At 44.8% G+C, this 18,694-nt stretch overlaps 1 protein-coding gene across 1 annotated transcript in view; it reads left to right on the forward strand.

The window, feature by feature from the left end:
- The first annotated feature begins 6,686 nt into the window (after positions 1-6,686).
- The window catches only part of LOC106582710 (protein phosphatase 1 regulatory subunit 12B), a 35,779-nt gene continuing 23,771 nt past the window's right edge, over positions 6,687-18,694 (forward strand). The window contains exon 1 of the mRNA XM_014166045.3: positions 6,687-7,198. Coding sequence (XP_014021520.1) covers positions 7,091-7,198 — 108 coding nt within the window. The 5' untranslated portion in view covers positions 6,687-7,090. The remainder of the gene's footprint in view (positions 7,199-18,694) is intronic.

The following is an 18,694-nucleotide window of genomic DNA, read 5'->3' on the forward strand; positions in this document are numbered from 1 at the left end:
GTCGAGGCACGGGAGCCCGTCGAGCCAGCTGAGGCACGGGAGCCCATCGAGCCAGCTGAGGCATGGGAGCCCGTCGAGCCAGCTGAGGCATGGGAGCCCGTCGAGCAAGCTGAGGCACGGGAGCCCGTCGAGCCAGCTGAGGCATGGGAGCCCGTTGAGCAAGCTGAGGCACAGGAGCCCGTCAAGCCAGCTGAGGCAGGGGAACCCGACAAACCGGCTGAGGCCTCCCAGGTAGCTCCGGTTCGGACACCCGGACCCCACATCACCCCCAACACACACAAAAAAAACAACACTACCTGATGCTTCCCTTTGTTGAGTCATCTTTCTATAACGATGTACGCTGAGAATTGGGAAGCAAGTTAAGGGAGTGAATACATTTCATAAATAAATGAACGAAACAAAAACAGTGCACCAACATGAAACAATGATGACTGGGGAAGAAACCAAAGGGAGTGACATACATAAGGCAAGTAGTCAAGGAGGTGATGGAGTCCAGGTGAGTGTCATTATGCGCGTAACGCTGGTGACAGGTGTGCGCCATAACGAGCAGCCTGGTGACCTAGAGAACGGAGAGGGAGCACATGTGACAAGTTGCATAGCAACAGCATCAACTTCCAGTAGACAGGCAAACGCTAGTGCACTCAACTGAAAGGATACCATTAATTTAAAATATACTTAAATGAACTAATAGTATATACTAATTAATTATGTAGTATACATTGTTAGTATGGGTAATCGAAACACAGCTCAAGTGTTTTATACACTCAGTGTATACCCTTGTTTATTTTTTTAGTCAAACTGCAGTACAACATATTCATTTTCTCACCATGAATGAGGACCATAATTGTCACAGAGTATGTATTTTTTTTCTCTCATTCATTGTCTTTACATGTGTAAAAGGTACCTTGTCTCTAGAACAAAATCTTACATTATTTTTTCAAGCAATAAGGCACAAGAGGCAGTGCTGAATCATGAATACAGTCACAGATAAATGGCATTGTTCGGCTAGTCAACCCATTTACCAGTGACTGTATTCATCATACTGCACTGCCTCGTGTGCCTTATTGCTTTTATACAACTGTTACCAACATATTAACAATGAATTACTTATTTTCATTAAAACATTATTTTGTTAAGTCAATTCATACAATTTCATTCTTCCACCAGAAGATATGGTCCTTTGCTATAAACTTGACCAAGGCATTCATATTTTTTGCATAGTTGCTATGCAAAAGGACAGGTCGTCCGTTCTGAAGAAAATGCTTGCTATGCAGGCTGGATAACATTCTTGTTGCTAGTTAGCCAACTTCAGCTAACTCAGTCACGGCAAACATTGGCTGGCTGCATTTTCGTTTTGAGCTTTTTTTATATTGACATTAACTTGGATATGACAATGACGTTGATGCGTAAATTCGACTGGCACACATGCTGACCAAACTGCCCGCGTTGCCTGCGTGAACGTAATAAAATAAAATTTACACATACATGTTATTCAATCATTTCATCCAAGCTGCTTTCGCTCGTCAACAGGCATCTGCTTAGCCAGGCGCTAAAATAGAACTTGGTTCTGTTTGAGACACTTTATGTGCTTCAAGTCCTGCCTCTACCGCCTCTCCCATCTAATCTATGGTTTCTATGAGCCTACTAACCCAAGATGAATGAGGTCCACGCTCCAGTTCAGTTGCTGGCGGTAATGCATCTTAAAATTGGTTGCCAATCCCCATATAAAATCCACAGAATAAGAAAAACGAAGGAGTAGAGATTAATCAAAGAAAACAAACTAAAAATGAACTAGGTTTCCTTTTCTGTTGGAGTACAGAACACACAATGTGTGACTCATAATAGGTCAAAATTCTACAAAGAGCCAGAAAAGGACCATATATGCATTTCAGGTAAAATAACAACCCAATGTTTCTCTCCCAGGATAAATTAACTAGCAACAGCAAATGTGTGTTTCGACCTGTCCCCAAATCAATAAGGTTGGTACAGTTGTTTTTGGTATTTTAACCTGCGCGACATGAACGCGTCTGGTTGAGATAGACACAAAAAAACATGTGCACGATGGCGCACTCGGACGCATGTGCAGAGACGGTTTGGTCAGCATGTCAGAAAAAGTTGTCTCGTCTCGTCTGGGCACCGTTTACTCTATGTATGGTACTGCATAGATCGAAATTCAAAGTGAAACATTGTTTCTGAGGTTGGACAGACAGACAGCGATGCTTATATTAAACCCCACTGCACCAAACTAAATGCTAGGCTGGAAGCAAATGGAAATAATGTGAGAGTTGAGATAAATACAAGAGATGTTTTGGACAGCAACATGAAATTGTCATGGAGGCGCAGTGATCATTTTCAGATAGTACTGTTAGCATTCATAGGTGTGCCTGTGACTACCAATACAGCAGGTTGCTGAAGAATTTCAGTCTGTCCCCCCCAGCCACTAGAGCCATGGCCTGTTCTCCACTTTTCCACCACTCAGACACTGGAAGTATAGGTGCATCATGGCAAAAACTATAAGACTGGCCAATACCGTCTACCCCCCAGACCATCAGGCTGCTGAATAGCCACAACTAGTCAGCTACCTGCTTCCCCTGTCCCCTCCCCTTCTGGAGTGCAGGTAATTGTTTTAAAAGCGATTGGAGATAACACCATCTCCAGTGACGAGAACCATGTAGCTATGATGCATTCCTAACAAAATCACATATGACAAAAGCTAAAACAGGTTTTTAGAAATGTTTGCAAATGTATATATACTGCTCAAAAAAATAAAGGGAACACTTCAACAACACATCCTAGATCTGAATGAAATAAATAATCTTATTAAATACTTTTTTCTTTAAATAGTTGAATGTGCTGACAACAAAATCACACAAAAATAATCAATGGAAATCCAATTTATCAACCCATGGAGGTCTGGATTTGGAGTCACACTAAAAATTAAAGTGGAAAACCACACTACAGTCTGATCCAACTTTGATGTAATGTCCTTAAAACAAGTCAAAATGAGGCTCAGTAGTGTGTGTGGCGTCCACGTGCCTGTATGACCTCCCTACAACGCCTGGGCATGCTCCTGATGAGGTGGCGGATGGTCTCCTGAGGGATCTCCTCCCAGACCTGGACTAAAGCATCCGCTAACTCCTGGCATTCTGTGGTGCAACGTGGCGTTGGTGGATGGATTGAGACATGATGTCCCAGATGTGCTCAATTGGATTCAGGTCTGGGGAACGGGCGGGCCAGTCCATAGCATCAATGCCTTCCTCTTGCAGGAACTGCTGACACACTCCAGCCACATGAGGTCTAGCATTGTCTTGCATTAGGAGGAACCCAGGGCCAACCGCACCAGCATATGGTCTCACAAGGGGTCTGAGGATCTCATCTCGGTACCTAATGGCAGTCAGGCTACCTCTGGTGAGCACATGGAGGGCTCTGCGGCCCCCCAAAGAAATGCCACCCCACACCATGACTGACCCACCGCCAAACCGGTCATGCTGGAGGATGTTGCAGGCAGCAGAACGTTCTCCACGGCGTCTCCAGACTCTGTCACGTCTGTCACGTGCTCAGTGTGAACCTGCTTTCATCTGTGAAGAGCACAGGGCGCCAGTGGCGAATTTGCCAATCTTGGTGTTCTCTGGCAAATGCCAAACGTCCTGCACGGTGTTGGGCTGTAAGCACAACCCCCACCTGTGGACGTCGGGCCCTCATACCACCCTCATGGAGTCTGTTTCTGACCATTTGAGCAGACACATGCACATTTGTGGCCTGCTGGAGGTCATTTTGCAGGGCTCTGGCAGTGCTTCTCCTGCTCCTCCTTGCACAGAGGCGGAGGTAGCGGTCCTGTTGCTGGGTTGTTGCCCTCCTACGGCCTCCTCCACGTCTCCTGATGTACTGGTCTGTCTCCTGGTAGCGCCTCCATGCTCTGGACACTACGCTGACAGACACAGCAAACCTTCTTGCTACAGCTCGCATTGATGTGCCATCCTGGATGAGCTGCACTACCTGAGCCACTTGTGTGGGTTGTAGACTCCGTCTCATGCTACCACTAGAGTGAAAGCACCGCCAGCATTCAAAAGTGACCAAAACATCAGCCAGGAAGCATAGGAACTGAGAAGTGGTCTGTGGTCCCCACCTGCAGAACCACTCCTTTATTGGGGGTGTCTTGCTAATTGCCTATAATTTCCACCTGTTGTCTATTCCATTTGCACAACAGCATGTGACATTTATTGTCAATCAGTGTTGCTTCCTAAGTGGACAGTTTGATTTCACAGAAGTGTGATTGACTTGGAGTTACATTGTGTTGTTTAAGTGTTCCCTTTACTTTTTTGAGCAGTGTATATCCAGCGGTGTCTAGCTCCCTACTCTTACAATCCTGTTTTATTTATTCGGAGGAAACATTCACATCACAGGAGGTTGGGGAGGACGGGCTCGTGGTAATGGTTGGAATAGAATAAGTTGAATGGTATCAAATACATCAACTACGTGGTTTGATGCCATTCCATTTGCTGTTATTTGTACCACCAAACTTTTTCTAAGCCTTTTGGAAATGTTGTTTTATGCCACCAGGTGGTGCCAGCATCCACAGATCACTGTCTCATGGTCAATGTGTGTCAAAATGTGAAAGAGAATTGTCCATACAGTACTGATGTGTGATCTTGTGAGTGTTATGAGGATAATGTGATTTTGTGAGTATTGGGTTAGCAGGTTTGGTAGTATAAAATCCACACAAAGTAATGAACATACTGTAATGATCTCTGCCCTGAAAGGTACATACAGTACAATTCCCATGCATTGTAGTTTGTTTTATCTTACCAGGAAATGGTTCCAACATGGTCTTTGATTTTCATATACTATTTAGAAAATATAAATAAACCAATCAAAATAGAACCATCGCGCTCTCCCAGAAGCTTGGCTGGTGCGTAAAACCTGAAAATTCAATACAAACAAAAACGTGTTGCATAAACATTTTAGTCATTTAGCAGACGCTCTTATCCAGAGCGACTTACAGTGGTGAATGCATACATTTCATACATTTTTTTTTTCTTCCCCATACAGGTCCACCCATGGGAATTGAACCCACAACCCTGGCATTGCAAACACCATACTCTACCAACTGAGCCACACGGGTAAAGCTTTCTTCATTAGGCTCTTATTTTAATTATTTTCACTGCAACAGGGCTAGCGTACACAGATGATTCGGCTTTACAGCCTTCTTCAGTGTGTAGGTACAATTTTCTTTTAATACAGCATTTGTAAAGAACAACCGATGAGCAGCAGGTGCTACTAATCAGGGTTGCCACTCATCTACCAATCAGGGATGTGGCTTTTCTGGTATGCCTGTATACAAATTAGTCACAAAAAAAATACAGAATTATATGGTATGGGAGCTGGCACGAAGGGCAACTCACAAATCAACCACCCCAGGTGTTCGCTCACCTCATATCAATTCATGAGACTCCCCAACACAAAGGACATCAGGCACAGCCGTTCATAAATATGTGGGGACAACTCATAAACAATGTGTAAAAACTAATATGGACAGTGTTCTTGTGTAACAGTGCAAATTTGGCTTATAGGAAGGAGGTGAAATCAAATTCTTTGTATAAACTGTGTGGAGATACAGAATATAATTTATTTATCCACATGGTGAATATAAATAAACCAACCTGATTGGTGTGATTAGGCTGCGATGAACACAGTTTTTCTGAATAATCATGTGGAGTGGTATTGCTGTCACCGATATATCACTTTTCAATTGGTCTGAGCAAAGAAATTAGGTAGAGAGATATGACAAGCTATCATTTTTCAGGGCAGAAATATAATTTATGCTATTGTCACATTTAATGTTATGCTCATATCCCATCTCTGTAAAGTAAAGATACTGATTATTTGTCCATAAGATATGTGTATAGTATGTGTACTGTATTTGTATATGCTGAAGGCAGAAGTTGTTCTTAGTCAGGCACTGGCCACTGACCCATTAGGGGAGCAGTAATCAAAGGAAGTAGGGATCATGAGCCCCAGCAAAAATACTTCCTGTTGTTGTCATCATACCCTCCTGCCTCCTTCTCTCCAGCAGCCAAATAATCCCTGTGAGGCTAAAGGATCCTCCTCATTTGCAGTTTGTAGTCTACTGTACGGTACTGAGAGGACCTCTGCTGGCCACTGTGTGATATCATGTTTTATAAATATACACATTAAATATGTGGTTGTACTTTTACACTAAGGGAAAACTAGTATCAAAATTGTGAGGCTGTCATTAACAACAAAAAAAGTCAAACAAATCTATATTAGTCCACAGCTCAGACAAAATGGTGATTAGAGAAGGAAAGAGGGAGATAGAGAAACTGTGAGGCAGAAAGAAAGAGAGAGAGAGAGAGAGAGAGAGAGAGAGAGAGATACTGTCAGGCAGAATGAGAGCAGAGTTCTTTGCTTTGATGTTTTCACTTTTGTTGAATGACCACAGTCCAGTGACAGAGTGCTCTCATGAGCGGCACTGCTGTCAAGTTCCAGGCAGTGTCCCTCCACATATATTCTACAGCAGGGTTTCCCAACCCTCTCCTCGGGCTCTGCCAGACGTTTCACATTTTAGTTTTAACCCTAAACTGGCAGACCTGAATCAATTAGTCAACTAATCATCAAGCAGGTGTGCCAGTTTAGGGTTAAAACAAAAAATGTGAAATGTCTGGGGGAGCCCGAGGAGAGGTTTAGGAAACCCACTCTAGAGCACCGCCCACCCTCTACTTCCTCCACAGCTCCCTTGTCTGTGGATCACACTTCTGCTACTCACTCACTCACTTACTCACCCACCCACCCTCAACTCAACTCATCGCACCATAACACAACATCACTTGAAGATAGATCACACTGCTGTTTACTATCATTAGAACTCTTCAATTGGGATCACAACTCTGGTTCTGTCCCTTCACCACCATTCACATCACAGGGATTTTAATTGCATGTCACTGGATTGTTAATGCAGTAGTTTTTTGGAATCACATTGGTTGGACTGCTGGACTGGACCGCTGGACAGGACTGCTAGACCAGACTGTTGGACCAGACTTGAACCCTATGCAGTGTATAGTAGCCTGCAGCGATGTCATCTCTTCTCTCCCCCCGCAAAGCAAAGGATCAGCCACGCACGACAAAGTCACTCTCTGACTCGTCTCCCACTACACCCTCGCTGACTTCCAGAGGCCTCAAAGTAAGAGCAGATTACTTATCTTTTCTATGGGCAATAACAAGGAAATGCCTAGGATGCTGTTATGCTGCTGTTTGTAAACATTGCTATGTGTAGAACCTCAGATAGTCAAAAGTGAAGCATTGCATTCTATCATCATTGGTTTGGAGCACAGTGCACTGTGTGTAGGTCTAATACTATAGGTTAGTGGTTCCCAACCAGAGGTACTACAACCTTGGCCTATCCACAGGGGGTACTTGTGAAGACTCATGAGACCATAGGCCTACTGGTAAAATGCAGGAGGGGATACTTCATGGGTACTCCAGGAACAGCAAACTGAGTTGGTACAGTAACCGAAAAAGTCTGGGAACCACTGTTATGCTTTTAGGATATCCAGGAAAAACTGGTTATTTTGAATATCTTTCTTTGTTTAACCATAAACTTTTCACTCCACATTGAAACCAATGTAAATGTTCCATGAGCAGACATCATCAGATTGAAATTACAGATGGTGATGAGCCCTCTTGGGCCAGGTGGCTTATGTGGGAGAAAATTTGACTAAAGGAAAATACATTTTCAGCATTGGCTGCATGCATGTAACTATTCAAAGAACATCTCTCTCACAAAGAGTCTCTCTCTCTCTCTTTGTGAGAGAGATGTCCAATACAGCCTCAACATTTACTTCCCACGATGGGTCATATAAGTCCTGGATAACTTTGGAGTTTCCATGACATCATCAGCTCCATGCAATTTTTTTCATCAGGCAGAAAGTTGCCTCGGAATTTTACTGAGAGGGGTCCTGTGTAACTTGAAATAACAAGAGGCTAATGACATATAAAACTCAGATTGGCATTGAAGATAGATATCTGACAGGATCAACAATATCAAACCCTTTGAGAGGCATGCTTTCAAGTGGGTCCTCCTGATATCACTCTGGACAAGACTCTAGCAGCACCTTTTTGCACAACGAGCCAGGCAGCGAAAAATAAACAGGAAAAAAAAAAATTGTAATAAGAGGTTAATCTGAAATGTTTACTCAAGCAGTGACACTGGTACTTTGAGAGAGTGAGCAAGAGAGCAAAATAGACCAAGACAGCGAGAGCAAAAGAGCGAGAGAGCAAGCAAAAGAAAGAGCGAGCAAAAGAGGGAGCAAGACCGAGAGAAAGAGGGAAGGAAAGATGGTGAGAGTACTTAGAGCTGGCTTGTTTTGGAACGCAGACACAGTGTCTATCACTCCGCTGGTCCAGTGGGAGAAGCTCACATTTTCCACTGGGGAAGAGCTGGTCAGCAGACAGTCCCCCATGGCATCTAACAGAGCAGGAGGGGAGCACAGAAGAACACTGGCCTGGTCCACAAACAACCACTAGCCCTTACACTCTGGGCGCAGGTGTGCAGAGGGAAAGATTTGATTGGTGTAATCAATATGGCAGTACTTTCACCTAGCCTACTAGAGAACCAGGTGGAGCTACAAGCATATTGTTTATACCCAAATCTACATGAAGTGCCTATGAGTTAGATATTATAGGGGTTATTCTTGACTGGGTTGGTCAGTGTTGGAAGGCTTGATAGACTCCGAGCAGGCCCTCTCCATCACACCAGCATCTCCCAGTGCTGGATCCATGATCCAAAGCAGAGCTTCAGGGGGTCAACAGCAAGCCTTATTTTAATGAGAGCTTACCATGGCTCCAAACACACAGACAGACTCTTTAATAAAAGAGAGCTGACAGTGTTGACACAGACTGAGAGCTTGTTGATGTCTGACGGCCCTCGACTAAAGCAATGGACTGATCCCCTCCTCCTAGACCACCTTGAACAATTCAGTTTAATCTATATCTATGGAGAGACTGGCCAATCCTCTATAGAGTCTAAAGGCGCCCGCATACTAGGTTTGGTTTGCTCCTAGCAGAACTCGGCTAGGTGAAGCAAACATCTGTGACTCGCATTGACCCTTAAAAGACTTTCACCTGAAAAATGAGAAGTGGCAATATTACTGTTTTGGCCTCTAGCTAAAACATAGCCAGTATACAGTTCCTCAAAATAGTCAGAATGAAATCAATAAATCTGTAAATTCATTTTGATGTTTTTGCCGACGAGGTCGTAGTCACAGAATTTTGAATCAAACTAAGATGTTAGTTGCAGTATTTTTCAAGTGGGAAAAAAATGCATGAAAACGAGTTGTCTCTCGTTGTATGGCAACAAATACTTCATTGAAGAATCCCGTCCATAGTTCTCACTCCTACTAGGAGTAGTAGGCTGTTGACAAATCACCTACGAAGGGGTCACCTACGAAGGGACGTAGACTTTGGCTACCGAACTTTAACGTGCCTCAAGAAAAAAAAATGCGCAAACAGCAGAAAAAATGTAACCTGCCGAAGTACAAAATGAACAAAAATGTTATAATATATGCAAACTGTTTTGACTGGGAAGCATGTAATAGGCTTTACTTGATGTGTAATGGTTTGTCCCCAGCTGGAAGAAATGCTGACGGGTAGCCTGGTCTGTAGTAAAAATAAAGCTGTCTAAACAATGCAATGAGTCTTTACATCTGTGCATGACCTTTAGTCTCTCATCCAGACTTCCATTTAAGTCTCTTATTCTTGAGAGCAATAATAGGCAAGTGCACAAAAAAACAAGAGAAAATGCATATGATCTTACATTTGTTAACTTTATCCATTGACGTGATTTCTAGATAGCACAACAGTAATCAATGTTAAATGCCTTCACTCTTGCATGCCATGGCGTAAAGGCAAAAATATTTGGCTTTGTCGGTTGAGCTCTTGTAATTGCCTGACAAAGTGCTGGTCCGTCATGGTTCCCTAGTCACATCGAAAAGCAGCATGGGCTTCAAAATGGAAGTAGGCTGTCCACTGCAGCCTGAGAACAGAGGTCAGGGCCTGGCCCAGATACTGTAGGAGAGTGACTGAGGATACATCACAGCATGAATGATTCAGTCTGCAGTGGAACACATCTCCTATTCTATCAGTAGTACACGTCTCAGCTCTACTGAAATAAATCTGCAAGGCAAGTGACAAGTGACCTGAACATCATCGGACACTATTAAAAAAGCTCAAACAATGACATTTTTGCAGGAGTGTCTCTTTAAAAAACTCACTCATACACCCTGCCTCCAACCATTCAGCAGGCAATATCCGTCAAGATTCCCAAGCTAAGCCTCTGCCAAAGTTATGACCTTTTTTGGATATGTTTAGTTTTTATCTCTGCCTCTCAGTTAATGCATGTGGTTGTTTCCTCAGTCCTTCTCTAACTTGGTGTGAGCTTCAAGTTTCATCCCAAGATGCTCTCTGCTGATAAGCGCATGCTTGTCTGCAGGACAGTGTGAAGGTCTAAGTCTTCAGTGAGAGATCATAACTAGGGCCAGGGTTTTTCCTGACCACTTGAACTGAAAATTTAAAAACACAGAATCCTTATGCAAACAGGACACAAAGTCCTTTACAAAGTGCTCATCTTGACTGCTCTGCTCTGTCATTTTAGAGGCTGGTAATGCAGTGGTCTTATTGAGGTCACTCAAGTAAAGTCCGGAGCAGGGCTGAGGGAGATTCCATTGGCAACATTCAAACAAATAGGGGAGCAGACATATAGTGGAGTTTAATGCAAACGGTATTAGAGAAATGCCTGTTATGGGTCTCATACCCAGGTCTCCAAGCCCATAGGCAGGACTGCTAACCAAAGCTCCAATATGGGTTAACTTTTTAAGGAGGAATTGTAACAGGCATACCTTGGCAAGGTTCGTTACAATACAATAATTATGACCCAGGCAGTTCTGTGAGTGTTCAGAATGTTGTCTTCGGTCATGACTTGGACTGCAAATAATGGAAACTCAAACACATGCACTTTGAAGTAAAAAAAATGCAATCACTTTGGTACAATATGTACAAGTATGTGGTACATCACAACTCTAAACCCCCCAAAAAACTAAATAGATCATCAAAATGCCTCCTGTTTTAAAACCCTAAGCACATTCTCAATTGACTGAATACCACAAACAAATTCAGTCACTTGTTCACTGCACCAAATCACTCTTTCAATTTGCATACATATTCATTAAATATAACATTTATGATGTAAAAAATAGAATTTATCAATTGACATCAATTCAAGTTGGATGGTGAAACTAAATCATATATGGATGTGGCTGTAACTATCTACATCATCATTCTCCATCAGCCACTGTGCTTCAATAGGTAGCGCGTCCAATCAAAAATTTATATTTTGTGTGTGTGTGATATACATATAGTTGAAGTCGGCAATTTACATACACCTTAGCCAAAATGCATTTAAACTCAGTTTTTCACAATTCCTGACATTTAATCCTAGTAAAAATTCCCTGTCTTAGGTCAGTTAGGATCACCACTTTATTTTAAGAATGTGAAATGAGAGAATTATTTCTTTCAGCTTAAATTTCTTTCATCGCATTTCCAGTGGGTCAGAAGTTTGCACTGCGTTTGAAGGTAGGCCTTGGAATACATCCACAGGTAAACCTCCAATTGATGCAAATTATAACAATTAGTCTTTATGAAGCCATGGCATAATTTTCTGGAATTTCCAAGCTCTTTAGAGGCACAGTCAATTTAGTGTATGTAAACTTCTGACTCACTGGAATTGTGATACAGTGAAAAAATCTGTCTGTAAACAATTGTTGGAAAATGACTTGTATCATGCACAAAGTAATGTCCTAGCCGACTTGCCAAAACTATAGTTTGTTATCCAGACTGTGCTTGGAAAAAACAGCTTGGAAATTCCAGAAAATTATGTCATGGCTTCAGAAGCTTCTGATAGGTGAATTGACATAATTTCCGACAATTGGAGGTGTACCTGTGGATGTATTCCAAGGCCTACCTTCAAACTCTGTGCCTCTTCGCTAGTTGAGAACAAGTTCTCATTTACAACTGCAACCTGGCCAAGATAAAGCAAAGCAGTGCAACACAAAAGAGTTACACATGGAATAAACAAACATACGGTCAATAATACATTACAAAAAGTCTATATACAGTGTGTGCAAATGAGGTAGGATAACGGAGGTAAGGCAATAAATAGGCCATAGTGGTGAAATAATTACAATATAGCAATTAAACACTGGAGTGTTGGATGTGCAGAAGATGAGTGTACAAGTAGAGATACTGGGGTGCAAAGGAGCAAAATAGATAACAATATGGGGATGAGGTAGTTCGAAGGGCCAAGATGGCGTGGCAGTGCAGACGTGATTTGTCGTCCTCTCGTGTATTTATCGTCTTTTTTGTATATATTTCAATTTATTTTCAAACTCATTTCCATTTTAAAATGAAATATACCTTCCGGTAACCCGCCTCACCCAATGTGACACGGATCCGCAATTTTTTAGACCTTGTAGCCAGAACAGCTAATTAGCTACTAGATATTTAGCCACTGTTAGCCACTGCTAGCAGCCTTTCCTTCTGCACAGACACCAGCCGTTTTTTTTTTTTTTTTGCCTGGATAATACTTGCCAGCATCGGACTGTTTTCTCCACGACAACGCCGGATTCCTGCCATAAACCCTGGACCATTACTCCTGATCATCACAGTGAGCTAGCTGCCACCGAGTGACCCAGCCCCGACGCTAGCTCTGAGCCAGGCCCACCTCCCGGCCTACTCTGTGATCACCCAGCTACTCAGCCGATACCTTCCGGACTCTACCCCAACACGACTACAATCCACCACTCCACTGGATCCTTGCCATAAGCTCTGGACCTTTGCATCAGATCATCGCTGCTAGCTAGCTGCTACCGAGTGGCTATAGTGGCTAATTACCCTGCCCCTAAGCTAGCACCAGTTAGCCGCGAGCCGGCATCTCCCGGCTAGCAAACAAAATTACTACAATTACCTCTTTTGCCATCTGGTCTGGACCCTTTGTCGACACGACGCCCCACTGTAGCACCACGACTGGTCTGCCGACTTAACTCCATCTGCTGTGCCCTCAACCGGCCTTTGCCGGACGTCGGAGCAGATGCTTCTACTTACCCCGGCCTGCTAACTTTAAACGCCCTGTCTCCCCCGTGCTAGCGCAGTAACGACTACCCTGCGGCTTCCCTGTTCCATCTATTGCTGTTCGCTGGACCCTATGATCACTTAGCTACATAGCTGATGCCTGCTGGACTGTTCATTAATCACGGTACTCCATTTTGTTTATTTCTGTTTATCTGTCGGCCCCAACTCAGGCCCTGTGTGTAGTTAACCGACCCTCTCTGCTCATTCATCGCCATTTTACCTGTTGTTGTCTTAGCTGATTAGCTGTTGTTGTCTTACACGTTGTTGCCTTAGCAATCTCTCCCAATCAACACCTGTGACTGCTTTATGTCTCTCTCAAATGTCAATATGCCTTGGACACTGTTGTTTAGGATAGTTGTCTTAGTTTACTGCAGAGCCCCTAGTCCCACTCAACGTGCCTCAGATACCTCCTTTGTCCCACCTCCCACACATGTGGTGACCTCACCCAGCATAACTAGCCCGTCCAGAGATGCAAGCTCTCATCACTCGATGCCTGGGTTTACCTCCACTGTACCCACACCCCACCATACCCCTGTCTGTACATTATACCCTGAATCTATTCTACCACACCCAGAAATCTGCTGCTTTTATTCTCTGTCCCCAACACACAAGACAACCAGTTTTGATATCCTTTAGCCGTACCCTCATCCTACTCCTCTGTTCCCCGGGTGATGTGGAGGTTAACCCAGGCCCTGCGTGTCCCCAGGCACTCTCATTTGTTGACTTCTAACTGAAAAAGCCTTGGTTTCATGCATGTTAACATCTGAAGCCTCCTCCCTAAGTTTGTTTTACTCACTGCTTTAGCACACTCCGCCAACCCTGATATCCTTGCCATGTCTGAATCCTGGATTAGGAAGGCCACCAAAAATTCTGAAATTTCCATCCCCAACTACAAAATTTTTCCATCAAGATAGAACTGCCAAAGGGGGAGAAGTTGCAGTCTACTGCAGAGATAGCCTGCAGAGTTATAGGCCTATGGGCTAGGCTACATGAGGTGTGCGACTATGATTTGAAAGAGTAGCATAAAAAGGCATTGTTTCTTATGCTGGGCATAATTCACAAGTGATAATATATATGATTCACAAGTGATACAGTAGATACAGACTATTCTGTTCTGTCATGGTATCCAGGTCTATGCCCAAACAGTTCGAGCTCCTAGTTTTAAAAGTTAATCTCTCCAGAAATAAGTCTCTCACTGTTGCCACCTGTTATAGACCCCCCCTCAGCTCCCAGCTGTGCCCTGGACACCATATGTGAATTGATTGCCCCCCATCTATCCTCAGAGTTCGTTCTGTTAGGTGACCTAAACTGGGATATGCTTAACACCCCAGCTGTCCTACAATCTAAGGTAGATGACCTCAATCTCACACAAATTATCAAGGAACCCACCAGGTACAACCCTAAATCCGTAAACATGGGCACCCTCCAAGATATTATCCTGACCAACTTGCCCTCCAAATAGACCTCTGCTGTTTTCAATCAGGATCTCAGCAATCACTGCCTCATTGCCTGCATCCGCTATGGGTTTGCGGTCAAACGACCACCCCTCATCACTGTCAAACACTCCCTAAAACACTTCTGCGTGCAGGCCTTTCTAATCGACCTGGCCCGGGTATCCTGGAAGGATATTGACCTCATCCCGTCAGTAGAGGATGCCTGGTCGTTCTTTAAAAGTAATTTCCTCACCATCTTAAATAAGCATGCCCCTTTGAAAAAAATGTAGAACTAAGAACAGATATAGCCCTTGGTTCACTCCAGACCTGACTGCCCTCGACCAGCACAAAAACATCCTGTGGCGGACTGCACTATCAACGAATAGTCCCCGCGATATATGATGTAGCGTTAAGATTTCCTTTCACTGGAACTAAGGGGCATAGCCTATTCCATGACAAACGGCCCCAAACGTTCCTCCTCCATCAAACATTACAGTTGACACTATGCATTGGGCTGGTAGTGTTCTCCTGGCATTAGCAAAAGCCAGATTAGTCCGTCGGACTACCAGATGGTGAAGCGTTATTCATCACTCCAGAGAACCTGTTTCCGAGTCCAATGGCGAGGAGCTTTATGCCACTCAGCTGACACTTGGTATTGCGCATGGTGATCTTAGGCTTGTGTGCGGCTGCTCGGCAATGGAAACCCATTTCATGAAGCTCCCAACGAACAGTTATTGTGCTGACATTGCTTCCAAAGGCATTTTGGAACTCGGTAGTGAGTGTTGCAACCGAGGACATACAATTTTTACACGATATGTGCTTCAGCACTCGGCGGTCCCGTTCTGTGAGCTTGTGTGACCTAACACTTCATTGTTGCTCCTAGATGTTTCTACTTCACAGAAACAGCACTAAACAGTTGACCAGGGTAGCTCTAAGCAGGGCAGAAATTTGACTGACTGACTTGTTGGAAAGGTGGCATCCTATGACAGTGCCACGTTGATAGTCAATGAGCTCTTCAGTACGGGCCAGTCTACTTTCAATGTTTGTCTATGGAGATTGCATGGCTGTGGGCTCGATTTTATACACCTGTCAGCAACGGGTGTGGCTGTCATTGCCAAATCTATTCATTTGAAGGTGTGTGTGTGTGTGTGTGTGTGTGTGTGTAGACAGTATGTACTGATTGATTCTGGGTACTAACTCCTTAACTTGGGATAGGGTTAATTTTCAGGTATCCTATTGAAATATTGAGTCTTTAGGTTTAGAGGGTCTATACCAGAAGTTATCTGTAGGAGGAAAGTTTGGAATGTACTGTGTGTAGGGAAAGTGATCACATGTGGCAGGCATTGATAAGGAGAGATGGCTGTGGATTAGTGATGAAGGGGGTCGAGGTCTGGTCACATTAAGGGAGAAAAAGGTTTATGGCCCGTTACACTTAGTTTCCTGCCTAGCAATAAAGATAACATGTTTGTTCAGATGAGTAGGAGGAGATTCCGCTTAGGAGAAAGGGTTAAATATCAGTGCTTGTGTGAAATGCCGTTGTCTAATGCAGCTGTATTGATCGTCTGGGAAGAAAAACTTGGTTTGAGCTTTCATAGAGTCCGTTGAGTTTTTACTCTGAGAATTAGAACAGTAAAAGTGTACAGCAGTAGCTATTTAGGATGAGCCAGGGCTAGAATACAGTATATACATGAAAGTGGGCAAGTCAGTATGTAAACATTAGTAAAGTGACCAGTGTTCAGTTTAAAAGCAGTCTGAGGTGCATGGTAGCTTACCGGGTGGTAGCCGGCTACTGACAGTGTCTGAGATTCAGGCTAGGGTACTAGGCGGAGGCCAGCTAGTGGTGACTGTTTAAAATAAGTCTCTCGGCCCCAGCTTTGATGCACCTGTACTGTCTCCTCCTTCTAGATGGTAGCGGGGTGAACAGGTCGTGGCTCGGGAGGCTGGGGTCCTTGATGATTTTCTTGGCCTTCCTGTGACACCGGGTGCTGTCGATGTCCTGGAGGGAAGTGTGCCCTCGACGATGCATTGGGCTGACCGCACCACCCTCTGGAGAGCTCTGCGATTACGGACGGGGCAATTGCCATACCAGGAAGTGATGCAGCCCGACAGGATGCTCTAAATAGTGCATTCGTGAGGGTATTAGGGGCCAAGACAAATTTCTTCAGCCTCCTGAGGTTAAAGAGGTGCTGTTGTGCCTTCACCACACTGTCTGTGTAAAGGGATCATTTCAGGTCGCCGTTGTGGATGGGGGCGTGCTCTCTTTGTTGTCTTCTGTAGTCGACCATCAGCGCCTTCTTTTTTTTATACCCCCCTTTTTCTCCCCTACTTTAAAAAAAATCTTGTCTCATTGCTGCAACTCCTCAACGGCCTCAGGAGAGGTGATACCCTCAGTGGAGTCATGCGTAATCCGAAACATGGCCCTCCTAACTGCGCTCCTTAACACCCGCCAGCTTAACCCGGAAGGAAGCCAGCCGCACCAATGTGTCCGAGGAAACACCTTTCAACTGGCGACCGGGGTCACCCTGCAGGCACCCGGCCCGCCAAAAGGAGTTGCTAGAGCGCGATGAGCCAAGTAAAGCCGCACCAGCCAAACCCTCACCTAACCCTGACAATGCTGGGCCAATTGTGTGCCGTCCTATGGGACTCCCGGCCAGTTGTGGCACAGCCGGGAATGAACCCGGGTCTGTAGTAACACCTTTAGCACTGCGATGCATTGCCTTAGACTGCTGCGCCACTCGGGAGGCTCCAGCTCTTTCTTTCTGTTGACGTTGAGGGAGAGGTTATTTTCTTGGCACCACTCCACCACCGTTCTCACCTCCTGCCTGTAGGCCGTCTTGTCATTGTTGGTAATCAGGCCTACCACTGTTGTGTTGTCAGCAAACTTGATGATTGAGTTGGAGACATGCGTGGCCACACCGATATGGGTGAACCGGGAGAACAGGAGGGGGCTGAGCATGCACCCCAGTGAGGCCTCCATGCTGAGGATATCATCGCTCAGGCTAAGACCCAAATGCAGACACACAGGAGGTGGAGAGTACGAGTCTCAGAGTTTATTATAGTACAATGGGCAGGTAAAAGGTCATTCGAGGCAGGAAAAGAGTTGTAATCCAAACCAGAGTCAGGCAGGTACAGGACGGCAGGCAGGATCAGGGTCAGGACAGGTAGAAAGGTCAGAACTGGGGAGACTACGAAAAACAAAGCAGGAGACAAAGGGTTTAGATGTCTAAGTGTAATCCTATACACATGAAAAGTGGGATGTCTACTGAGGGTGCGGGGCAACAGAAGATGAACAGCAGAGGGGCAAAATTTTAGGGATGGGAAAACTACTGATGAAACGGGGGTAAAGTTTATGGGACTCCACCCGGTGGGGCAGGTCCCGAGTGTAAAGCCATACCCTCTGCCTGAGCCGATAGCGGGGCGCAGGGGTCCGGTGGCGATCTACCTGTAACCGATACCTGGATATGGTCTTCAGAAGAGTGGCCCGGGCTCTCTTCCAGGTACGGCAACAGCAGTGGATGAACATCTGGGCAGAAGGTGTGCTGACTTCTTGCTCAGGGAAGAGCGGGGGCTGATATCTCAAGGAGCCTTCGAAGGGTGAGAGACCATTGGCTGAGCAGGGAAGGGTGTTACGGGCATATTCCACCCACACGAGTTGCTGACTCCAGATGGTGGTGTTGGCAGAGTAGAGGCAATAAAGAGCCGGGGAAAAGACAAGGATGTCGTCGACAAAGACAAACATGAACCGGTTCAGCATGTCCCAGAGCACATCGTTGACCAGGACCTGGAAGACAGTGGGAGCGTTGGTCAGTCCAAATGGCTCAACCAAGTACTCATAGTGCCCAATAGCCGTGTTAAAAGCTGTCTTCTACTCGTCTCCTTCCTGTATCCGGAACACTTACCATTTGGTTCGGATACAGAAGCTCCAACTTTGAGAAGATTGTCGCTCCCTGAAGCCGATGAGATGAGCGGTAGACGGTAAAGTGTTTTAACCGTGATGTCATTAAGGCCCCAGTAGTCAATACACGGGCGCAGGGTATTGTCCTTCTCCACAAAGAAGAACCCTG

This window comes from Salmo salar, chromosome 22, assembly GCF_965601325.2.
Source record: "Salmo salar chromosome 22, fSalSal1, whole genome shotgun sequence".
Classification (NCBI taxonomy): Eukaryota; Metazoa; Chordata; class Actinopteri; order Salmoniformes; family Salmonidae; genus Salmo; species Salmo salar.